The sequence below is a fragment of the Scyliorhinus torazame genome, chromosome 5 (assembly GCF_047496885.1).
Source record: "Scyliorhinus torazame isolate Kashiwa2021f chromosome 5, sScyTor2.1, whole genome shotgun sequence".
In the NCBI taxonomy this organism is placed as follows: domain Eukaryota; kingdom Metazoa; phylum Chordata; class Chondrichthyes; order Carcharhiniformes; family Scyliorhinidae; genus Scyliorhinus; species Scyliorhinus torazame.
This window is the reverse complement of record NC_092711.1, coordinates 139,053,613-139,081,015: the sequence shown is the minus strand read 5'-3', so window position 1 is coordinate 139,081,015 and position 27,403 is coordinate 139,053,613. Positions and strand designations below refer to the sequence as shown.

Here is a 27,403-nt window from a genome sequence, read left to right as displayed (position 1 = left end):
AGTGAAACTGGAGTCACAGCCGGAGTGAAACTGGAGTCGCACCCGGAGCGAAACTGGAGTCACAGCCGGAGCGAAACTGGAGTCACAGCCGGAGTGAAACTGGAGTCACGGCCGGAGTGAAACTGGAGTCACACCCGGAGTGAAACTGGAGTCGCACCCGGAGCGAAACTGGAGTCACACCCGGAGCGAAACTGGAGTCACACCCGGAGCGAAACTGGGGTCACAGCCGGAGCTAAACTGGAGTCACAGCCGGAGCGAAACTGGAGTCACACCCGGAGTGAAACTGGAGTCACACCCGGAGTGAAACTGGAGTCACACCCGGAGTGAAACTGGAGTCGCACCCGGAGCGAAACTGGAGTCACACCCAGAGTGAAACTGGAGTCTCACCCGGAGCGAAACTGGAGTCACACCCGGAGCGAAACTGGAGTCACAGCCGGAGTGAAACTGGAGTGACAGCCGGAGTGAAACTGGAGTGACAGCCGGAGTGAAACTGGAGTCACAGCCGGAGTGAAACTGGAGTCACAGCCGGAGCGAAACTGGAGTCACACCCGGAGCGAAACTGGAGTCACACCCGGAGCGAAACTGGAGTCACACCCGGAGTGAAACTGGAGTCACAGCCGGAGTGAAACTGGAGCCTCACCCAGAGAGAAACTGGAGTCACACCCGGAGTGAAACTGGAGTCACACCCGGAGTGAAACTGGAGTCACAGCCGGAGTGAAACTGGAGTCACAGCCGGAGCGAAACTGGAGTCACACCCGGAGTGAAACTGGAGTCACAGCCGGAGTGAAACTGGAGTCACAGCCGGAGTGAAACTGGAGTCACACCCGGAGCGAAACTGGAGTCAGACCCAGTTTGGACAAGGGGGATGGTGGTCTTGGGGAGAAGCCGGGGGGGGGGGGGGTGGTTGGGAGAGGGAGGGAGCTCCTGTGTTTATAGTGTTATATTTTAAATAATGACTTATCTAAAATATATATATATTACTCTTGAATCCACCAAGATGATAAAATAACCAATAGTCTTCTTGTTAAAAGGTGAACTATTTAATCAGTAATAAAATCATAATCTGGGAGTCCTTTTACTCAATACTAAACTAACGATAAAGAAATAAAGTACAATACAGATAACTATCGAACTATCCACTATTATGACAAACTAGTTCTAACTTCTCTCACTAGAGCTATTCTATGTCTTGCTTGTTCACTGTTCTAGACCACACTCTGTAACCAACCAAAAAGAGCGGCAATCCGAAAATGGCTTATTGTCACACGTCGGCTTCAAGTGAAGTTACTGTGAAAAGCCCCTAGTCGCCACATTCCGGCGCCTGTTCGGGGAGGCTGGTACGGGAATCCGGTTCTTATAGTGACTGACTGGGAGACATCTTGGGCGGGACCCCGGGGGGGGCCTCCGATGTGGCCTGGCCCGCGATCGGGGCCCACCGGTCGGCGGGCCAGCCTCTGTGGCTGGGGGTCGCCTTTCCTACGCGCCGGCCCCTGTAGCCCTGCGCCATGTTGCGTTGTCGGAGGCTACTGCGCATGTCCTCGTTGCCGCCGGTGCCACTGCCCATGCACGGATGCCGCGGAGCACAGTTCGCGCCGGGATCGGCCGCTGGAGCGGCACGGACCGCTCCAGTGGCGTCCTGGCCCCCTGGTGGGGCCAGAATTAGTCGTGGGAGCGGCCCGTTCACGATGGTGTGGACACTCTGCCGCGGGATGGGAGAATCCCGCCCCTGGTGTTGAAATGACTGTACTACATTTACGTACATTGATGATAATAATAATGTGAATAATCGCTTATTGTCAGAAGTAGGCTTCAATGAAGTTACTGTGAAAAGCCCCTAGTCGCCACATTCCGGCGCCTGTTCGGGGAGGCTGGTACGGGAATTGAACCGTGCTGGTGGTCTTGTTCTGCATTATAAGCCAGCTGTTTAGCCCACTGTGCTAAACCAGCCCCTTGTATATTGATACCTGAATGTCACTACATAGTGGACCTTAATTGGGGCACTGAAGCTGGGTAGAGTGGGTCGGTGCCCAAACTGATAGAGGTGCGCACTTGATCCCCCCCCCCGCCCCCCCCACTCCCTCCCGAGGCCTCGACCCGGGCTACCCTCCTTCCCAGTAACATCTACCACCCACCACAACATGGAGTTCCAGCGTAAAGTAGCTGAGAGGGGAGGGAATTTCACCCTCCCTCGTCTCCTGGCCGGAGGGTGCCAAGCCCGGCCTTCGGGGCAGGATCGGCAGGATCACTGGGAAAAACACGGAAGAGCTGGATCAGGGGGGAAGGAACGATGCGGGAGTGGGGTTGGGTGCTGTTGCGAACGGGCTCTTGAGATGTCGCAAGGATCTTGGAATGCGTGCTCAAACCCATGGGGCGGTGACTCTCCCAGCCCCGCGACGGGCGCGATTCTCCAAGGAGCGGCGAATCGGCGCCATTCCCGTACCGGCCTCCCCGAACAGGCGCCGGAATGTGGCGACTAGGGGCTTTTCACAGTAACTTCATTTGAAGCCTACTTGTGACAATAAGCAATTTTCATTTCATTTCATTTGCGCCGGCGCGCTTGGCGCGGCGCGGGTCGGGGGGGGGGTGGGTGGGGGGGCGGGGGGAGGCTCTTTCACCCGGGGAGGGGGGGCCTCCGATGGGGTCTGGCCCACCGATCGGCGGGCCGGCCTCTCCAGCCCCTGAACCCCCGCGCCACGTTGCGTAGGGGTCGGCGGGTTGAGCGGTCCCGCGGCGCCGCTGCACATGCGCGGGTTGGCACGGCGCCCAGTTTGCGCCGGGAAGGGAGGCTGGAGCGGACACTCTGCCTCCATTTTGGAGAATCCCGCCCAAACTGTTTCTTCTTCGTCTGCAACTATCTATTGATGTCTTCAGGCTTGGTCCTGCGTCCAGGGTGTTCTCTGTGCGCTATTGCCGTGTGATTCAATACGTCATACTGTGGGCAGTGCTGTGTTCCAGTCCCATGTCCAAAGTTTCTCGGCTGAGGACCTTTACGCTACAATGGCGCACGCAGCATGGTACAACAGGGAGGGGGTCAGGGAGTGCGTGAGTGGGTGGGGGAGCGGGTGCAAGCTTGTGCAGCCCTAGCTGGCACGGGAGCGATGGCCCGAATGGTCTCCTCCCCGTGCTGTTCCCCCTCCGTTCTGCCAGGGTCTGGGTTCGGCTGTACCTCAGGGGAATCGGGGTTCACCAATGGGGGAGGGGGGGGGGGGCGGCTTGTGGTGAGGGGGTCAAGTGCTTGTCGAGCGAGCCCCTTTCAGGGTGAGGTACCAGAGGCCGGCTGGTTGCCCTCTGGCCCCGGCGGGAAAGTGAGGGGTCGGAAAAACGCTGCCGTTGGGAATAGCGTCGCAAAGGGTCACAAGCAGCTCACCTCTTTCTCCATTGCCTTAGTGTTGAAGTACAGGGTGACCCGGTTAAATTGATCCGATTTAACCCATTGTCTGGAAGACAAGAAAGACACATTAAATTCTCCATCTTAGACAGCAAGCAGCCTCTCCGTCAGGGACCCCTTTTAAAGAGGGAGTCTCTCCGTCAGGGACCCCTTTTAAAGAGGGAGTCTCTCCGTCAGGGACCCCTTTTAAAGAAGGAGTCTCTCCGTCAGTGACCCCTTTTAAAGAAGGAGTCTCTCCGTCAGGGACCCCTTTTAAAGAGAGAGTCTCTCCGTCAGGGACCCCTTTTAAAGAGGGAGTCTCTCCGTCAGGGACCCCTTTTAAAGAGGGAGTCTCTCCGTCAGGGACCCCTTTTAAAGAGAGAGTCTCTCCGTCAGGGACCCCTTTTAAAGAGGGAGCCTCTCCGTCAGGGACCCCTTTTAAAGAGGGAGTCTCTCCGTCAGAGACCCCTTTATAAGAGGGAGTCTCTCCGTCAGGGACCCCTTTTAAAGAGGGAGCCTCTCCGTCAGGGACCCCTTTTAAAAAGAGGGAGTCTCTCCGTCAGGGACCCCTTTTAAAGAGGGAGTCTCCGTCAGGGACCCCTTTGAAAGAGGGAGTCTCTCCGTCAGGGACCCCTTTTAAAGAGGGAGTCTCTCTGTCAGGGACCCCTTTTAAAGAGGGAGTCTCTCCGTCAGGGACCCCTTTTAAAGAGGGAGTCTCTCTGTCAGGGACCCCTTTTAAAGAGGGTGTCTCTCCGTCAGGGACCCCTTTTAAAGAGGGAGTCTCTCCGTCAGGGACCCCTTTTAAAGAGGGAGTCTCTCTGTCAGGGACCCCTTTTAAAGAGGGAGTCTCTCCGTCAGGGACCCCTTTTAAAGAGGGGGTCTCTCTGTCAGGGACCCCTTTTAAAGAGGGAGTCTCTCCGCCAGGGACCCCTTTTAAAGAGGGAGTCTCTCCATCAGGGACCACTTTTAAAGAGAGAGTCTCTCCGTCAGGGACCCCTTTTAAAGAGGGGGTCTCTCTGTCAGGGACCCCTTTTAAAGAGGGAGTCTCTCCGCCAGGGACCCCTTTTAAAGAGGGAGTCTCTCCATCAGGGACCACTTTTAAAGAGGGAGTCTCTCCGTCAGGGACCCCTTTTAAAGAGGGAGTCTCTCCGTCAGGGACCCCTTTTAAAGAGAGAGTCTCTCCGTCAGGGACCCCTTTTAAAGAGGGAGTCTCTCTGTCAGGGACTCCTTTTAAAGAGGGAGTCTCTCTGTCAGGGACTCCTTTTAAAGAGGGAGTCTCTCCGTCAGTGATCCCTTTTAAAGAGGGAGTCTCTCCGTCAGTGATCCCTTTTAAAGAGGGAGTCTCTCCGTCAGGGACCCCTTTTAAAGAGGGAGTCTCTCCGTCAGGGACCCCTTTTAAAGAGGGAGTCTCTCCGTCAGTGATCACTTTTAAAGAGGGAGTCTCTCCGTCAGGGACCCCTTTTAAAGAGGGAGTCTCTCCGTCAGGGACCCCTTTTAAAGAGGGTGTCTCTCCGTCAGGGACCCCATGTAAACAGGGAGTCTCTCCGTCAGGGACCCCTTTTAAAGAGGGAGTCTCTCCGTCAGGGACCCCTTTTAAAGAGGGAGTCTCTCCGTCAGGGACCCCTTTTAAAGAGGGAGTCTCTCCGTCAGGGACCCCTTTTAAAGAGGGAGTCTCTCCGTCAGGGACCCCTTTTAAAGAGGGAGTCTCTCCGTCAGGGACCCCTTTTAAAGAGGGAGTCTCTCCGTCAGGGACCCCTTTTAAAGAGGGAGTCTCTCCGTCAGGGACCCCTTTTAAAGAGGGAGTCTCTCCGTCAGGGACCCCTTTTAAAGAGGGAGTCTCTCCGTCAGGGACCCCTTTTAAAGAGGGAGTCTCTCCGTCAGGGACCCCTTTAAAAGAGGGTGTCTCTCCGTCAGGGACCCCTTTTAAAGAGGGAGTCTCTCCGTCAGGGACCCCTTTTAAAGAGGGAGTCTCTCCGTCAGGGACCCCTTTTAAAGAGGGAGTCTCTCCGTCAGGGACCCCTTTAAAAGAGGGTGTCTCTCCGTCAGGGACCCCTTTTAAAGAGGGAGTCTCTCCGTCAGGGACCCCTTTTAAAGAGGGAGTCTCTCCGTCAGGGACCCCTTTTAAAGACGGAGTCTCTCCGTCAGGGACCCCTTTTAAAGAGGGAGTCTCTCCGTCAGGGACCCCTTTTAAAGAGGGAGACTCTCCGTCAGGGACCCCTTTTAAAGAGGGAGTCTCTCCGTCAGGGACCCCTTTTAAAGAGGGAGTCTCTCCGTCAGGGACCCCTTTTAAAGAGGGAGTCTCTCCGTCAGGGACCCCTTTTAAAGAGGGAGTCTCTCCGTCAGGGACCCCTTTTAAAGAGGGAGTCTCTCCGTCAGGGACCCCTTTTAAAGAGGGAGTCTCTCCGTCAGGGACCCCTTTTAAAGAGGGAGTCTCTCCGTCAGGGACCCCTTTTAAAGAGGGAGTCTCTCCGTCAGGGACCCCTTTTAAAGAGGGAGCCTCTCCGTCAGGGACCCCTTTTAAAGAGGGAGTCTCTCCGTCAGGGACCCCTTTTAAAGAGGGAGCCTCTCCGTCAGTGACCCCTTTTAAAGAGGGAGTCTCTCCGTCAGGGACCCCTTTTAAAGATGGAGTCTCTCCGTCAGGGACCCCTTTTAAAGAGGGAGTCTCTCCGTCAGGGACCCCTTTTAAAGAGGGAGTCTCTCCGTCAGTGATCACTTTTAAAGAGGGAGTCTCTCTGTCAGGGACCCCTTTTAAAGAGGGAGTCTCTCCGTCAGGGACCCCTTTTAAAGAGGGTGTCTCTCCGTCAGGGACCCCATGTAAACAGGGAGTCTCTCCGTCAGGGACCCCTTTTAAAGAGGGAGTCTCTCCGTCAGGGACCCCTTTTAAAGAGGGAGTCTCTCCGTCAGGGACCCCTTTTAAAGAGGGAGTCTCTCCGTCAGGGACCCCTTTTAAAGAGGGAGTCTCTCCGTCAGGGACCCCTTTTAAAGAGGGAGTCGCTCCGTCAGGGACCCCTTTTAAAGAGGGAGTCTCTCCGTCAGGGACCCCTTTTAAAGAGGGAGTCTCTCCGTCAGGGACCCCTTTTAAAGAGGGAGTCTCTCCGTCAGGGACCCCTTTTAAAGAGGGAGTCTCTCCGTCAGTGATCACTTTTAAAGAGGGAGTCTCTCCGTCAGGGACCCCTTTTAAAGAGGGAGTCTCTCCGTCAGGGACCCCTTTTAAAGAGGGTGTCTCTCCGTCAGGGACCCCATGTAAACAGGGAGTCTCTCCGTCAGGGACCCCTTTTAAAGAGGGGGTCTCTCTGTCAGGGACCCCTTTTAAAGAGGGAGTCTCTCTGTCAGGGACTCCTTTTAAAGAGGGAGTCTCTCCGTCAGTAATCCCTTTTAAAGAGGGAGTCTCTCCGTCAGTGATCACTTTTAAAGAGGGAGTCTCTCCGTCAGGGACCCCTTTTAAAGAGGGAGTCTCTCCGTCAGGGACCCCTTTTAAAGAGGGTGTCTCTCCGTCAGGGACCCCATGTAAACAGGGAGTCTCTCCGTCAGGGACCCCTTTTAAAGAGGGAGTCTCTCCGTCAGGGACCCCTTTTAAAGAGGGAGTCTCTCCGTCAGGGACCCCTTTTAAAGAGGGAGTCTCTCCGTCAGGGACCCCTTTTAAAGAGGGAGTCTCTCCGTCAGGGACCCCTTTTAAAGAGGGAGTCTCTCCGTCAGGGACCCCTTTTAAAGAGGGAGTCTCTCCGTCAGGGACCCCTTTTAAAGAGGGAGTCTCTCCGTCAGGGACCCCTTTTAAAGAGGGAGTCTCTCCGTCAGTGATCACTTTTAAAGAGGGAGTCTCTCCGTCAGGGACCCCTTTTAAAGAGGGAGTCTCTCCGTCAGGGACCCCTTTTAAAGAGGGTGTCTCTCCGTCAGGGACCCCATGTAAACAGGGAGTCTCTCCGTCAGGGACCCCTTTTAAAGAGGGAGTCTCTCCGTCAGGGACCCCTTTTAAAGAGGGAGTCTCTCCGTCAGGGACCCCTTTTAAAGAGAGAGTCTCTCCGTCAGGGACTCCTTTTAAAGAGGGAGCCTCTCCGTCAGGGACCCCTTTTAAAGAGGGAGTCTCTCCGTCAGGGACCCCTTTTAAAGAGGGTATCTCTCCGTCAGGGACCCCATGTAAACAGGGAGTCTCTCCGTCAGGGACCCCTTTTAAAGAGGGAGTCTCTCCGTCAGGGACCCCTTTTAAAGAGGGAGTCTCTCCGTCAGGGACCCCTTTTAAAGAGGGAGTCTCTCCGTCAGGGACCCCTTTTAAAGACGGAGTCTCTCCGTCAGGGACCCCTTTTAAAGAGGGAATCTCTCCGTCAGGGACCCCTTTTAAAGAGGGAGTCTCTCCGTCAGGGACCCCTTTTAAAGAGGGAGTCTCTCCGTCAGGGACCCCTTTTAAAGAGGGAGTCTCTCCGTCAGGGACCCCTTTTAAAGAGGGTGTCTCTCCGTCAGGGACCCCTTTTAAAGAGGGAGTCTCTCCGTCAGGGACCCCTTTTAAAGAGGGAGTCTCTCCGTCAGGGACCCCTTTTAAAGAGGGAGTCTCTCCGTCAGGGACCCCTTTTAAAGAGGGAGTCTCTCCGTCAGGGACCCCTTTTAAAGAGGGAGTCTCTCCGTCAGGGACCCCTTTTAAAGAGGGAGTCTCTCCGTCAGGGACCCCTTTTAAAGAGGGAGTCTCTCCGTCAGGGACCCCTTTTAAAGAGGGAGTCTCTCCGTCAGGGACCCCTTTTAAAGAGGGAGTCTCTCCGTCAGGGACCCCTTTTAAAGAGGGAGACTCTCCGTCAAGGACCCCTTTTAAAGAGGGTGTCTCTCCGTCAGGGACCCCTTTTAAAGAGGGAGTCTCTCCGTCAGGGACCCCATTTAAAGAGGGAGTCTCTCCGTCAGGGACCCCTTTTAAAGAGGGAGTCTCTCCGTCAGGGACCCCTTTTAAAGAGGGAGCCTCTCCGTCAGGGACCCCTTTTAAAGAGGGAGTCTCTCCGTCAGGGACCCCTTTTAAAGAGGGAGCCTCTCCGTCAGTGACCCCTTTTAAAGAGGGAGTCTGTCCGTCAGGGACCCCTTTTAAAGAGGGAGCCTCTCCGTCAGTGACCCCTTTTAAAGAGGGAGTCTGTCCGTCAGGGACCCCTTTTAAAGAGGGAGTCTCTCCGTCAGGGACCCCTTTTAAAGAGGGAGTCTCTCCGTCAGGGACCCCTTTTAAAGAGGGAGACTCTCCGTCAGGGACCCCTTTTAAAGAGGGTGTCTCTCCGTCAGGGACCCCTTTTAAAGAGGGAGTCTCTCCGTCAGGGACCCCTTTTAAAGAGGGAGTCTCTCCGTCAGGGACCCCTTTTAAAGAGGGAGTCTCTCCGTCAGGGACCCCTTTATAAGAGGGAGTCTCTCCGTCAGGGACCCCTTTTAAAGAGGGAGTCTCTCCGTCAGGGACCCCTTTTAAAGAGGGAGCCTCTCCGTCAGGGACCCTTTTTAAAGAGGGAGTCTCTCCGTCAGGGACCCCTTTTAAAGAGGGAGTCTCTCCGTCAGGGACCCCTTTTAAAGAGGGAGTCTCTCCGTCAGGGACCCCTTTTAAAGCGGGAGTCTCTCCGTCAGAGACCCCTTTATAAGAGGGAGTCTCTCCGTCAGGGACCCCTTTTAAAGAGGGAGCCTCGAGGGAGTCTCTCCGTCAGGGACCCCTTTTAAAGAGGGAGCCTCTCCGTCAGGGACCCCTTTTAAAGAGGGAGTCTCTCCGTCAGGGACCCCTTTTAAAGAGGGAGCCTCTCCGTCAGGGACCCCTTTTAAAGAGGGAGCCTCTCCGTCAGGGACCCCTTTTAAAGAGGGAGTCTCTCCGTCAGGGACCCCTTTTAAAGAGGGAGCCTCTCCGTCAGGGACCCCTTTTAAAGAGGGAGTCTCTCCGTCAGGGACCCCTTTTAAAGAGGGAGTCTCTCCGTCAGGGACCCCTTTTAAAGAGGGAGTCTCTCCGTCAGGGACCCCTTTTAAAGAGGGAGTCTCTCCGTCAGAGACCCCTTTTAAAGAGGGAGTCTCTCCGTCAGGGACCCCTTTTAAAGAGGGAGTCTCTCCGTCAGGGACCCCTTTTAAAGAGGGAGTCTCTCCGTCAGGGACCCCTTTTAAAGAGGGAATCTCTCCGTCAGGGACCCCTTTTAAAGAGGGAGTCTCTCCGTCAGGGACCCCTTTTAAAGAGGGAGTCTCTCCGTCAGGGACCCCTTTTAAAGAGGGAGTCTCTCCGTCAGAGACCCCTTTTAAAGAGGGAGTCTCTCCGTCAGGGACCCCTTTTAAAGAGGGAGTCTCTCCGTCAGAGACCCCTTTTAAAGAGGGAGTCTCTCCGTCAGGGACCCCTTTTAAAGAGGGAGTCTCTCCGTCAGGGACCCCTTTTAAAGAGGGAGTCTCTCCGTCAGGGACCCCTTTTAAAGAGGGAGTCTCTCCGTCAGGGACCCCTTTTAAAGAGGGAGTCTCTCCGTCAGGGACCCCTTTTAAAGAGGGAGTCTGTCCGTGACTTCTGTTGATCGTCTACTCGCGTCGTCCCTCCCGGCCTTCCTCCAAATTATTTTAAAACTCCACATTGTCAGTCACTCCACCCCCCTCCCCCGACACACTGTGCCAGTCCAGCTCTTTTATCCAGTCAGATGTTGACATCGGGGTTGGTTTTGAACAAGCGGCAGGGTGGTCATTGGACCAATAGATGGCAGCAACGTCCTGTCCCAAACAGCGCCTCGTCCGTGAAGGTAACCTGGAGCTTGTCGGGGGAGGGGAGGCTGTAAAGGTGGGCCCCATAGGGCATGATGGGAAATTAGACCAACTGCACCCCCCCCCACCCCCCCCCCCCCACCCCCACCCCAGGGTATGGGTGCGTGCGGGGGAATCCCTGAGCCTTGGTTTGGGAAATGGTGTTAGGCAAGGACAAAAGAGGAGGCGGCAGAGAGGAGCGATGAGGGAGATCGAGATAGAGAGAGAGAGACGCATATAGAAGAGGAAAGATTTGAGAGCGAAGGAGAGAGATGGCAAGGAGAGAGAGGGATCTGAAGCAGAGAGAGAGAGAGATGGAGAATGAAAGAGAGTTTAATAAGGACATGGGGAGTCCACACCGAGAAGAATAAAGAATCACAGAATCCCTACAGGACAGAAGGAGGCCAATCGGCCCATCGAGTCTGCACCGACCCTTTGAAAGAGCCCCCTACCTAGGCCTATATCAGCGAGCCCACCCTAAGAATCAATTTATCATGGCCACTCCACCTAATCTGCATGTCTTTGGACTGTGGGAGGAAACCCACGCACACACGGGGAGGATGTGCAGACTCCGCACAGACAGTGACCCAGCGGGGAATCGAACCTGGGACCCTGGTGCTGTGAAGCAACAGTGCTAACCACTGTGCTACCGTGCCTCCCTTAACTTTGGTTAATTTACAGATCCGTTATAAACAACTCCCGGTAAATCCCGACCGGGTCTCTCCATAATTGGTGCCTTACTGACCGATCTTCTGTACATAGCTGAATGGGATACCCCCGCTCATACTCCGGGAGTACCACAGGGAGGATAATCATTTCCATCCCGTAATTCCGTGCGGGATATGACAGAGCGAGAGAAAGAGCTAGAGAGAGATGGGAGAGGGATAGATTGACAGAGAGAGAGATGGATAGGGAGACAGAGACAGACAAAAACAGAGAAAAACAGAGACCAAGAGAGATACAGAGAGAGATACAGAGAGAGAGACAGAGAGAGAGTCAGAGAGAGAGTTAGAGAGAGAGACAGAAAGAGAGAGAGAGAGAGAGAGCGACAAACAGAGAGGAAGAGAGACAGACAGACAGAGAAAGACAGAGGGGGAGACAAATAGAAAGAGATACAAACAGAGAGGAAGAGACAGACAGAGAGAGAGAGAGAGATAGACAGACGGAGAGAGTCAGAGAGAGAGAGACAGAGAGAGACAGTGAGAGAGACAGAGAAAGAGATAGACAGACAGAGAGAGGCAGAGAGAGAGTGACAGAGAGAGACAATGAGAGAGACACAGAGAGAGATAGACAGACAGAGCGAGGCAGAGAGAGAGTCAGAGAGAGAGAGAGATAGACAGACAGAGAGAGTCAGAGAGAGAGAGAGAGACAGTGAGAGAGACAGAGAGAGAGAGACACACACACAGAGAGAGATAGACAGACAGAGAGAGGCAGAGAGAGAGTCAGAGAGAGAGAGAGATAGACAGACAGAGAGAGTCAGAGAGAGAGAGAGACAGAGAGAGACAGCGAGAGAGACACAGAGAGAGATAGACAGACAGAGAGAGGCAGAGAGAGAGTCAGAGAGAGACAGAGAGAGAGAGAGAGAGAGAGATAGACAGACAGAGAGAGTCAGAGAGAGAGAGACAGAGAGAGAGACACAGAGAGAGATAGACAGACAGAGAGAGGCAGAGAGAGAGTCAGAGAGAGACAGAGAGAGAGAGAGAATTAGACAGACAGAGAGAGTCAGAGAGAGAGAGAGACAGTTGTCATGATATTCAAACACACACATCATGATGGACACACCAACAGACAAATCAGAGCACACAACACCACAACCAATCACACACAAGGACACCAACCACATAAAAGCACGAGCACGACACCTAGTGGACAGTAGGTCTGGGGACAAAGACACGGACAAGACCTGTTACAAGATCACAAACAGGGAATCCCCACGTGCAGAGTATCAAGACAAAACTGTACATAGAAAGTTTAAATAAAATAGCGTTGTACCATATACAACCGTGTTGGCTCATCTGTGTGTCAGAACACCCAACACCACAACAGTGAGAGAGACACAGAGAGAGATAGACAGACAGAGAGAGAGGCAGAGAGAGACAGAGAGAGAGAGAGAGATAGACAGACAGAGAGAGACAGAGAGAGACAGAGAGAGAGAGAGAAAGAGAGAGAGACAAACAGAGAGAGGAAGAGAGACAGACAGACAAAGAGAGACAGCCAGACAGAGCGCGAGAGAGAGAGACAGAGAGAGAGAGACAGAGAGATAGAGACAGACAGACAGAGAGAGAGACGGACAGACAGAGAGAGAGACAGAGATAGACAGAGAGATAGAGACAGACAGACAGAGAGAGACAGACAGACAAACAGAAAGAGAAAGACAGACAAACAGAGAGACAGACAGACAGAGATAGAGACGCCCAGAAAGAGAGAGTGAGATGGAGAGATGGAGCAACAGAGAGCGAGACAGAGAGATAGAGTTGTAGATTGAGAGAGATGAGAGACTGGGAGAGAGGGAGACCGAGAGAAACAGAGAGATAGAGACGGAGGGAAAGAAAAAGTGACGGAGAAAAGGAGGGGGTGCGTTAGACAGAGAGATGGAGAGAGGAAGACAATGTGAGAGACAGAGGGATAGAGAGAAAGAGAGCATTATAGTGAAACACTGAGGAAGAAAGGCAGAGAGAAAGCTGAAAGGGGGTCCACCCTCTGATCGTGTTGCCCTGAATCCCAGCTTAAGCCGGTTTCAGTTACCTCTGGGAATTCCGCCCATCGATGACTTCGCTAATCCTCTCATGCACTTCCTCCTCCAGACCGCGCTGAGAGCGATACCTGTGGAGGAAACCAGACAGCTTGTAGCCAAAGACAAGGTCAGCACAACAGGTCAACAACTGAGACCATCGACAACAACAACAGAGACCATCGACAACAACAACAGAGACCATCGACAACAACAACAGAGACCATCGACAACAGCAACAGAGACCATCGACAACAACAACAGAGACCATCGACAACAACAACAGAGACCATCGACAACAACAACAGAGACCATCGACAACAACAACAGAGACCATCGACAACAACAACAGAGACCATCGACAACAACAACAGAGACCATCGACAACAACAACTGAGACCATCGACAACAACAACAGAGACCATCGACAACAACAACAGAGACCATCGACAACAACAACAGAGACCATCGACAACAACAACTGAGACCATCGACAACAACAACTGAGACCGACAACAACAACTGAGACCATCGACAACAACAACAGAGACCATCGACAACAACAACAGAGACCATCGACAACAACAACAGAGACCATCGACAACAACAACAGAGACCATCGACAACAACAACTGAGACCATCGACAACAACAACTGAGACCGACAACAACAACTGAGACCATCGACAACAACAACAGAGACCATCGACAACAACAACAGAGACCATCGACAACAACAACAGAGACCATCGACAACAACAACAGAGACCATCGACAACAACAACTGAGACCATCGACAACAACAACTGAGACCATCGACAACAACAACTGAGACCGACAACAACAACTGAGACCGACAACAACAACTGAGACCATCGACAACAACAACTGAGACCGACAACAACAACTGAGACCATCGACAACAACAACTGGTTCCATCGACAATAATAACTCACACCATCGACAACAACAACTGAGACCATCGACAACAACAACTGAGACCATCGACAACAACAACTGAGACCATCGACAACAACAACAGAGACCATCGACAATAATAACTCACACCATCGACAACAACAACTGAGACCATCGACAACAACAACTGAGACCATCGACAACAACAACTGAGACCATCGACAACAACAACTGAGACCATCGACAACAACAACTGAGACCATCGACAACAACAACTGAGACCATCGACAACAACAACTGAGACCATCGACAACAACAACAGAGACCATCGACAATAATAACTCACACCATCGACAACAACAACTGTGACCATGAACAACAACAACTGAGACCATCGACAACAACAACTGAGACCATCGACAACAACAACAGAGACCATCGACAATAATAACTCACACCATCGACAACAACAACTGAGACCATCGACAACAACAACTGAGACCATCGACAACAACAACTGAGACCATCGACAACAACAACTGAGACCATCGACAACAACAACTGAGACCATCGACAACAACAACTGAGACCATCGACAACAACAACTGAGACCATCGACAACAACAACAGAGACCATCGACAACAACAACAGAGACCATCGACAACAACAACTGAGACCATCGACAATAATAACTCACACCATCGACAACAACAACTGAGACCATCGACAACAACAACAGAGACCATCGACAACAACAACAGAGACCATCGACAACAACAACTGAGACCATCGACAATAATAACTCACACCATCGACAACAACAACTGAGACCATCGACAACAACAACAGAGACCATCGACAACAACAACAGAGACCATCGACAATAATAACTCACACCATCGACAACAACAACTGAGACCATCGACAACAACAACTGAGACCATCGACAACAACAACAGAGACCATCGACAATAATAACTCACACCATCGACAACAACAACTGAGACCATCGACAACAACAACAGAGACCATCGACAACAACAACTGAGACCATCGACAACAACAGAGACCATCGACAACAACAACTGAGACCGACAACAACAACTGAGACCATCGACAACAACAACAGAGACCATCGACAACAACAACAGAGACCATCGACAACAACAACTGAGACCATCGACAACAACAACTGAGACCATCGACAATAACAACAGAGACCATCGACAACAACAACTGAGACCATCGACAACAACAACAGAGACCATCGACAACAACAACAGAGACCATCGACAACAACAACTGAGACCATCGACAATAACAACAGAGACCATCGACAACAACAACAGAGACCATCGACAACAACAACTGAGACCATCGACAACAACAACTGAGACCGACAACAACAACTGAGACCATCGACAACAACAACTGAGACCATCGACAATAACAACAGAGACCATCGACAACAACAACAGAGACCATCGACAACAACAACAGAGACCATCGACAACAACAACAGAGACCATCGACAACAACAACTGAGACCATCGACAACAACAACAGAGACCATCGACAACAACAACAGAGACCATCGACAACAACTGAGACCATCGACAACAACAACAGAGACCATCGACAACAACAACAGAGACCATCGACAACAACAACAGAGACCATCGACAACAACAACTGAGACCATCGACAACAACAACTGAGACCATCGACAATAACAACAGAGACCATCGACAACAACAACAGAGACCATCGACAACAACAACAGAGACCATCGACAACAACAACGGAGACCATCGACAACAACAACAGAGACCATCGACAACAACAACAGAGACCATCGACAACAACAACTGAGACCATCGACAACAACTGAGACCATCGACAACAACAACAGAGACCATCGACAACAACAACAGAGACCATCGACAACAACAACAGAGACCATCGACAACAACAACAGAGACCATCGACAATAATAACTCACACCATCGACAACAACAACAGAGACCATCGACAACAACAACAGAGACCATCGACAACAACAACAGAGACCATCGACAACAACAACAGAGACCATCGACAACAACAACTGAGACCATCGACAACAACAACTGAGACCATCGACAACAACAACTGAGACCATCGACAACAACAACAGAGACCATCGACAACAACAACAGAGACCATCGACAACAACAACAGAGACCATCGACAACAACAGAGACCATCGACAACAACAACTGAGACCATCGACAACAACTGAGACCGACAACAACAACAGAGACCATCGACAACAACAACTGAGACCATCGACAACAACAACTGAGACCATCGACAACAACAACTGAGACCGACAACAACAACTGAGACCATCGACGACAACAACTGAGACCATCGACAACAACAACTGAGACCATCGACAACAACAACTGAGACCATCGACAACAACAACTGAGACCATCGACAACAACAGAGACCATCGACAACAACAACTGAGACCATCGACAACAACAACTGAGACCATCGACAACAACAGAGACCATCGACAACAACAACTGAGACCATCGACAACAACAACTGAGACCATCGACAACAACTGAGACCATCGACAACAACAACTGAGACCATCGACAACAACAACTGAGACCATCGACAACAACAACTGAGACCATCGACAACAACAGAGACCATCGACAACAACAACTGAGACCATCGACAACAACAACTGAGACCATCGACAACAACAACTGAGACCATCGACAACAACAACTGAGACCATCGACAACAACAGAGACCATCGACAACAACAACTGAGACCATCGACAACAACAACTGAGACCATCGACAACAACAGAGACCATCGACAACAACAACAGAGACCATCGACAACAACAACTGAGACCATCGACAACAACTGAGACCATCGACAACAACAACTGAGACCATCGACAACAACAACTGAGACCATCGACGACAACAACTGAGACCATCGACAACAACAACTGAGACCATCGACAACAACAACTGAGACCATCGACAACAACAACAGAGACCATCGACAACAACAACTGAGACCATCGACAACAACAACTGAGACCATCGACAACAACAACTGAGACCATCGACAACAACAGAGACCATCGACAACAACAACTGAGACCATCGTCAACAACAACTGAGACCATCGACAACAACTGAGACCATCGACAACAACAACTGAGACCATCGACAACAACAACTGAGACCATCGACAACAACAACTGAGACCATCGACAACAACAACTGAGACCATCGACAACAACAGAGACCATCGACAACAACAACTGAGACCATCGACAACAACAACTGAGACCATCGACAACAACAACTGAGACCATCGACAACAACAACAGAGACCATCGACAACAACAACAGAGACCATCGACAACAACAACTGAGACCATCGACAACAACAACTGAGACCATCGACAACAACAACTGAGACCATCGACAACAACAACTGAGACCGACAACAACAACTGAGACCATCGACAACAACAACTGAGACCATCGACAACAACAACTGAGACCGACAACAACAACTGAGACCATCGACAACAACAACTGAGACCGACAACAACAACTGAGACCATCGACAACAACAACTGAGACCATCGACAACAACAACTGAGACCATCGACAACAACAACTGAGACCATCGACAACAACAACTGAGACCATCGACAACAACAACAGAGACCATCGACAACAACAACAGAGACCATCGACAACAACAACTGAGACCATCGACAACAACAACTGAGACCATCGACAACAACAACTGAGACCATCGACAACAACAACTGAGACCATCGACAACAACAACTGAGACCATCGACAACAACAACTGAGACCATCGACAACAACAACTGAGACCGACAACAACAACTGAGACCGACAACAACAACTGAGACCATCGACAACAACAACTGAGACCATCGACAACAACAACTGAGACCATCGACAACAACAACTGAGACCATCGACAACATCAACTGAGACTGACAACAACTGAGACCTACACCAACAACTGAGACCGACAACAACTGAGACTATCAACAACAACAACTGGGACCATCGACAACAACAACTGAGACCGACAACAACAACTGAGACCATCGACAACAACAACTGAGACCATCGACAACAAGAACTGAGACCATCGACAACAACAACTGAGAACATCGACAACAACTGAGACCATCGACAACAACAACTGAGACCATCGACAACAACAACTGAGAACATCGACAACAACTGAGACCATCGACAACAACAACTGAGACCGACAACAAGAACTGAGACTGTCAACAAGAACTGAGACTGACAACAACAACTGAGACCCACAACAAGAACTGAGACCGACAACAACAACAACTGGGGCCATCGACAACAACAACTGAGACCGAGGACAACAACTGAGACCGACAACAACATCTGAGACCGACAACAACTGAGACCATCGACAACAACACCTGGGACCATCGACAACAACAACTGAGACCGACAACAACAACTGAGACCTACACCAACAAATGAGACCGACAACAACTGAGACCAACAACAACAACAACTGGGACCATCGAGAACAACAACTGAGACCAACAACAACAACTGAGACTGACAACAACTGAGACCAACAACAACAACAACTGGGACCATCGACAACAACAACAGAGACCATCGACAACAACAACTGAGACCATCGACAACAACTGAGACCAACAACAACAACAACTGGGACCATCGACAACAACAACTGAGACCGACAACTACAACTGAGACCATCGACAACAACAACAGAGACCATCGACAACAGCAACTGAGACCGACAACAACAACTGAGACCTACACCAACAACTGAGACCGACAACAACTGAGACCATCAACAACAACAACTGGGACCATCGACAACAACAACAGAGACCATCGACAACAGCAACTGAGACCGACAACAACAACTGAGACCTACACCAACAACTGAGACCGACAACAACTGAGACCATCAACAACAACAACTGGGACCATCGACAACAACAACAGAGACCATCGACAACAACAACTGAGACCATCGACAACAACAACTGAGACCATCGACAACAACAACTGAGACCATCGACAACAACAACTGAGAACAACAACAACAACAACTGAGAACAACAACAACAACTGAGAACAACAACAACAACTGAGACCATCGCCAACAACAACAGAGACCATCGACAACAACAACTGAGACCATCGACAACAACTGAGACCATCGACAACAACAACTGAGACCATCGACAACAACAACTGAGATCATCGACAACAACAACTGAGACCATCGACAACAACAACTGAGAATGACAACAACAACTGAGACCATCGTCAACAACAGCTGGGACCATCGACGACAACAACTAAGACCATCGACGACAACAACTGAGACCATCGACAACAACAACAGAGACCATCGACAACAACAACAGAGACCATCGACAACAACAACAGAGACCATCGACAACAACAACAGAGACCATCGACAACAACAACAGAGACCATCGACAACAACAACAGAGACCATCGACAACAACAGAGACCATCGACAACAACAACAGAGACCATCGACAACAACAACAGAGACCATCGACAACAACAACAGAGACCATCGACAACAACAACTGAGACCATTGACAACAACAACTGAGACCGACAACAACAACTGAGACCATCGACAACAACAACTGAGACCGACAACAACAACTGAGACCATCGACAACAACAACAGAGACCATCGACAACAACAACAGAGACCATCGACAACAACAACAGAGACCATCGACAACAACAACTGAGACCATCGACAACAACAACTGAGACCGACAACAACAACTGAGACCATCGACAACAACAACAGAGACCATCGACAACAACAACAGAGACCATCGACAGCAACAACAGAGACCATCGACAACAACAACAGAGACCATCGACAACAACAACAGAGACCATCGACAACAACAACTGAGACCGACAACAACAACTGAGACCGACAACAACAACTGAGACCATCGACAACAACAACAGAGACCATCGACAACAACAACAGAGACCATCGACAACAACAACAGAGACCATCGACAACAACAACTGAGACCATCGACAACAACAACTGAGACCATCGACAACAACAACTGAGACCGACAACAACAACTGAGACCATCGACAACAACAACTGAGACCGACAACAACAACTGAGACCATCGACAACAACAACTGGTTCCATCGACAATAATAACTCACACCATCGACAACAACAACTGAGACCATCGACAACAACAACTGAGACCATCGACAACAACAACTGAGACCGACAACAACAACTGAGACCATCGACAACAACAACTGTGACCATGAACAACAACAACTGAGACCATCGACAACAACAACTGAGACCATCGACAACAACAACAGAGACCATCGACAACAACAACAGAGACCATCGACAACAACAACAGAGACCATCGACAACAACAACTGAGACCATCGACAACAACAACAGAGACCATCGACAACAACAACAGAGACCATCGACAATAATAACTCACACCATCGACAACAACAACTGAGACCATCGACAACAACAACTGAGACCATCGACAACAACAACTGAGACCATCGACAACAACAACTGAGACCATCGACAACAACAACTGAGACCATCGACAACAACAACTGAGACCATCGACAACAACAACAGAGACCATCGACAACAACAACAGAGACCATCGACAACAACAACAGAGACCATCGACAATAATAACTCACACCATCGACAACAACAACTGAGACCATCGACAACAACAACTGAGACCATCGACAACAACAACTGAGACCATCGACAACAACAACTGAGACCATCGACAATAATAACTCACACCATCGACAACAACAACTGAGACCATCGACAACAACAACTGAGACCATCGACAACAACAACTGAGACCGACAACAACTGAGACCATCGACAACAACAACTGAGACCATCGACAACAACAACTGAGATCATCGACAACAACAACTGAGACCATCGACAACAACAACTGAGAATGACAACAACAACTGAGACCATCGTCAACAACAGCTGGGACCATCGACGACAACAACTAAGACCATCGACGACAACAACTGAGACCATCGACAACAACAACAGAGACCATCGACAACAACAACAGAGACCATCGACAACAACAACAGAGACCATCGACAACAACAACAGAGACCATCGACAACAACAACTGAGACCATCGACAACAACAACTGAGACCATCGACAACAACAACTGAGACCATCGACAACAACAACTGAGACCATCGACAACAACAACTGAGACCATCGACAACAACAACTGAGACCGACAACAACAACTGAGACCATCGACAACAACAACTGAGACCATCGACAACAACAACTGAGACCGACAACAACAACTGAGACCATCGACAACAACAACAGAGACCATCGACAACAACAACTGAGACCGACAACAACAACAGAGACCATCGACAACAACAGAGACCATCGACAACAACAACAGAGACCATCGACAACAACAACAGAGACCATCGACAACAACAACAGAGACCATCGACAACAACAACTGAGACCATTGACAACAACAACTGAGACCGACAACAACAACTGAGACCATCGACAACAACAACTGAGACCATCGACAACAACAACAGAGACCATCGACAACAACAACAGAGACCATCGACAACAACAACAGAGACCATCGACAACAACAACTGAGACCATCGACAACAACAACTGAGACCGACAACAACAACTGAGACCATCGACAACAACAACAGAGACCATCGACAACAACAACAGAGACCATCGACAACAACAACAGAGACCATCGACAACAACAACAGAGACCATCGACAACAACAACAGAGACCATCGACAACAACAACAGAGACCATCGACAACAACAACTGAGACCGACAACAACAACTGAGACCGACAACAACAACTGAGACCATCGACAACAACAACAGAGACCATCGACAACAACAACAGAGACCATCGACAACAACAACAGAGACCATCGACAACAACAACTGAGACCATCGACAACAACAACTGAGACCATCGACAACAACAACTGAGACCGACAACAACAACTGAGACCATCGACAACAACAACTGAGACCGACAACAACAACTGAGACCATCGACAACAACAACTGGTTCCATCGACAATAATAACTCACACCATCGACAACAACAACTGAGACCATCGACAACAACAACTGAGACCATCGACAACAACAACTGAGACCGACAACAACAACTGAGACCATCGACAACAACAACTGTGACCATGAACAACAACAACTGAGACCATCGACAACAACAACTGAGACCATCGACAACAACAACAGAGACCATCGACAACAACAACAGAGACCATCGACAACAACAACAGAGACCATCGACAACAGCAACTGAGACCATCGACAACAACAACAGAGACCATCGACAACAACAACAGAGACCATCGACAACAACAACAGAGACCATCGACAACAACAACTGAGACCATCGACAACAACAACTGAGACCATCGACAACAACAACTGAGACCGACAACAACAACTGAGACCATCGACAACAACAACTGTGACCATGAACAACAACAACTGAGACCATCGACAACAACAACTGAGACCATCGACAACAACAACAGAGACCATCGACAACAACAACAGAGACCATCGACAACAACAACAGAGACCATCGACAACAACAACTGAGACCATCGACAACAACAACTGAGACCATCGACAACAACAACTGAGACCGACAACAACAACTGAGACCGACAACAACAACTGAGACCATCGACAACAACAACTGAGACCATCGACAACAACAACTGAGACCATCGACAACAACAACTGGTTCCATCGACAATAATAACTCACACCATCGACAACAACAACTGAGACCATCGACAACAACAACTGAGACCGACAACAACAACTGAGACCATCGACAACAACAACTGTGACCATGAACAACAACAACTGTGACCATGAACAACAACAACTGAGACCATCGACAACAACAACTGAGACCATCGACAACAACAACTGAGACCATCGACAACAACAACTGGTTCCATCGACAATAATAACTCACACCATCGACAACAACAACTGAGACCATCGACAACAACAACTGAGACCGACAACAACAACAGAGACCATCGACAACAACAACTGAGACCATCGACAACAACAACTGAGACCATCGACAACATCAACTGAGACTGACAACAACTGAGACCTACACCAACAACTGAGACCGACAACAACTGAGACTATCAACAACAACAACTGGGACCATCGACAACAACAACTGAGACCATCGACAACAACAACTGAGACCATCGACAACAACAACTGAGACCATCGACAACAAGAACTGAGACCATCGACAACAACAACTGAGACCGACAACAACAACTGAGACCATCGACAACAACAACTGAGACCATCGACAACAACAACTGAGACCATCGACAACAACAACTGAGACCATCGACAACAACAACTGAGAACATCGACAACAACTGAGACCATCGACAACAACAACTGAGACCATCGACAACAACAACTGAGAACATCGACAACAACTGAGACCATCGACAACAACAACTGAGACTGTCAACAAGAACTGAGACTGACAACAACAACTGAGACCCACAACAAGAACTGAGACCGACAACAACAACAACTGGGGCCATCGACAACAACAACTGAGACCGAGGACAACAACTGAGACCGACAACAACATCTGAGACCGACAACAACTGAGACCATCGACAACAACAACTGGGACCATCGACAACAACAACAGAGACCATCGACAACAACAACTGAGACCATCGACAACAACACCTGGGACCATCGACAACAACAACTGAGACCGACAACAACAACTGAGACCTACACCAACAAATGAGACCGACAACAACAACTGAGACCATCGACAACAACAACTGAGACCGACAACAACAACTGAGACCATCGACAACAACAACTGTGACCATGAACAACAACAACTGAGACCATCGACAACAACAACTGAGACCATCGACAACAACAACAGAGACCATCGACAACAACAACAGAGACCATCGACAACAACAACAGAGACCATCGACAACAACAACAGAGACCATCGACAACAACAACAGAGACCATCGACAACAACAACTGAGACCATCGACAACAACAACTGAGACCATCGACAACAACAACTGAGACCATCGACAACAACAACTGAGACCATCGACAACAACAACTGAGACCATCGACAACAACAACTGAGAACATCGACAACAACTGAGACCATCGACAACAACAACTGAGACCGACAACAAGAACTGAGACTGTCAACAAGAACTGAGACTGACAACAACAACTGAGACCCACAACAAGAACTGAGACCGACAACAACAACAACTGGGGCCATCGACAACAACAACTGAGACCGAGGACAACAACTGAGACCGACAACAACATCTGAGACCGACAACAACAACTGAGACTGACAACAACTGAGACCATCGACAACATCAACTGAGACTGACAACAACTGAGACCTACACCAACAACTGAGACCGACAACAACTGAGACCATCAACAACAACAACTGGGACCATCGACAACAACAACTGAGACCATCGACAACAACAACTGAGACCATCGACAACAACAACTGAGACCGACAACATCAACTGAGACTGACAACAACTGAGACCAACAACAACAACAACTGGGACCATCGACAACAACAACTGAGACCATCGACAACAACAACTGAGACCGACAACAACAACTGAGACCATCGACAACAACAACTGAGACCATCGACAACAACAACTGAGACCATCGACAACAACAACTGAGACCGACAACAACAACTGAGACCATCGACAACAACAACTGAGACCATCGACAACAACAACTGAGACCATCGACAACAACAACTGAGACCATCGACAACAACAACTGAGACCATCGACAACAACAACTGAGACCATCGACAACAACAGAGACCATCGACAACAACAACAGAGAACAACAACAACAACAACTGAGACCATCGACAACAACAACTGAGACCATCGACAACAACAGAGACCATCGACAACAACAACAGAGAACAACAACAACAACAACTGAGAACAACAACAACAACTGAGACCATCGCCAACAACAACTGAGACCGACAACAACAACAGAGACCATCGACAACAACAACTGAGAACATCGACAACAACTGAGACCATCGACAACAACAACTGAGACCGACAACAACAACTGAGACCGACAACAACAACTGAGACCGACAACAACAACTGAGACCATCGACAACAACAACTGAGACCATCGACAACAACAACTGAGACCATCGACAACAACAACTGAGACCATCGACAACAACAACAGAGACCATCGACAACAACAACTGAGACCGACAACAACAACTGAGACCATCGACAACAACAACTGAGACCGACAACAACAACTGAGACCATCGACAACAACAACTGAGACCATCGACAACAACAACTGAGAACATCGACAACAACAACTGAGACCGACAACATCAACTGAGACTGACAACAACTGAGACCAACAACAACAACTGAGACCATCGACAACAACAACTGAGAACATCGACAACAACAACTGAGACCATCGACAACAACAACTGAGACCATCGACAACAACAGAGACCATCGACAACAACAACTGAGACCATCGTCAACAACAGCTGGGACCATCGACGACAACAACTAAGACCATCGACGACAACAACTGAGACCATCGACAACAACAACTGAGACCATCGACAACAACAACAGAGACCATCGACAATAACAACAGAGACCATCGACAACAACAACTGAGACCATCGACAACAACAACTGAGACCATCGACAACAACAACTGAGACCGACAACAACAACTGAGACCGACAACAACAACTGAGACCACCGACAACAACAACTGAGACCATCGACAACAACAACTGAGACCATCGACAACAACAACTGAGACCATCGACAACAACAACTGAGACCATCGACAACAACAACTGAGACCATCGTCAACAACAGCTGGGACCATCGACGACAACAACTAAGACCATCGACGACAACAACTGAGACCATCGACAACAACAACTGAGACCATCGACAACAACAACAGAGACCATCGACAATAACAACAGAGACCATCGACAACAACAACTGAGACCATCGACAACAACAACTGAGACCATCGACAACAACAACTGAGACCGACAACAACAACTGAGACCGACAACAACAACTGAGACCACCGACAACAAGAACTGAGACTGTCAACAAGAACTGAGACTGACAACAACAACTGAGACCCACAACAAGAACTGAGACCGACAACAACAACAACTGGGGCCATCGACAACAACAACTGAGACCGAGGACAACAACTGAGACCGACAACAACATCTGAGACCGACAACAACTGAGACCATCGACAACAACAACTGGGACCATCGACAACAACAACTGAGACCGACAACAACAACTGAGACCTACACCAACAAATGAGACCGACAACAACTGAGACCATCAACAACAACAACTGGGACCATCGACAACAACAACTGAGACCAACAACAACAACTGAGACTGACAACAACTGAGACCATCGACAACAACAACTGGGCCCATCGACAACAACAACTGGGCCCATCGACAACAACAACTGAGACTGACAACAACAACTGAGACTGACAACAACAACTGAGACCGACAAGAAGAACTGAGACCGACAACAACAACTGAGACCATCGACAACAAGAACTGAGACTGACAACAAGAACTGAGACTGACAACAACAACTGAGACCGACAACAAGAACTGAGACCGACAACAAGAACTGAGACCGACAACAAGAACTGAGACCGACAACAACAACTGAGACCAACAACAACAGCTGAGACCATCGACAACAACAACTGAGACCATCGACAACAATCTTCCTGTTCCTGAAGGAGACAGGAATGAACACCGATGTAATGTTTTTCCAACCTTTCTAGGTTCCGGTATGATCCAAGATTTCCCATCGGTATGTCCTATAAATGAGAACGAAGAAAGAACTGACATTAATGTGTTTGACTTTAATCTATGATTCATGAACCAACAGCCTCACGCACTGTCCCCCAGAGTATGCGGGCTATATTGCAGGCTCCATCAGGATTTTGGGCCTGTGTCTAAATTTGGTCAGGATCTGGCGTGGTGTCACACGCTAGGACAGGATTGGAGGGCTCTGTCGCTGATTCTGTCAAGACATGAGGCTTTTATCATAGAACATAGAACATCACAGCGCAGTACAGGCCCTTCGGCCCTCGATGTTGCGCCAACCTGTGAAACCACTCTAAAGCCCATCTACACTATTCCCTTATCATCCATATGTCTATAGAACATAGAACATAGAATCGTAGGTCTGGTCAGGACATGAGGGCTGTGTTGCAGGCCGGATCTGGAAATTAGGCCTGTGTCA

General features: G+C 49.5%; 1 protein-coding gene across 1 annotated transcript in view; it reads right to left on the bottom strand.

Moving 5' to 3' along the window:
* LOC140417937 (adenylate cyclase type 2-like) overlaps positions 1–27,403 on the bottom strand; it is a 70,160-nt gene that overhangs the window by 6,702 nt on the left and 36,055 nt on the right. The window contains exons 11-13 of the mRNA XM_072501370.1: positions 26,932–26,975; positions 12,821–12,898; positions 3,368–3,437 (exon numbers count right to left, since the gene is read on the bottom strand). Of these exons, the coding sequence (XP_072357471.1) occupies positions 3,368–3,437; positions 12,821–12,898; positions 26,932–26,975 (192 nt within the window). The remainder of the gene's footprint in view (positions 1–3,367; positions 3,438–12,820; positions 12,899–26,931; positions 26,976–27,403) is intronic.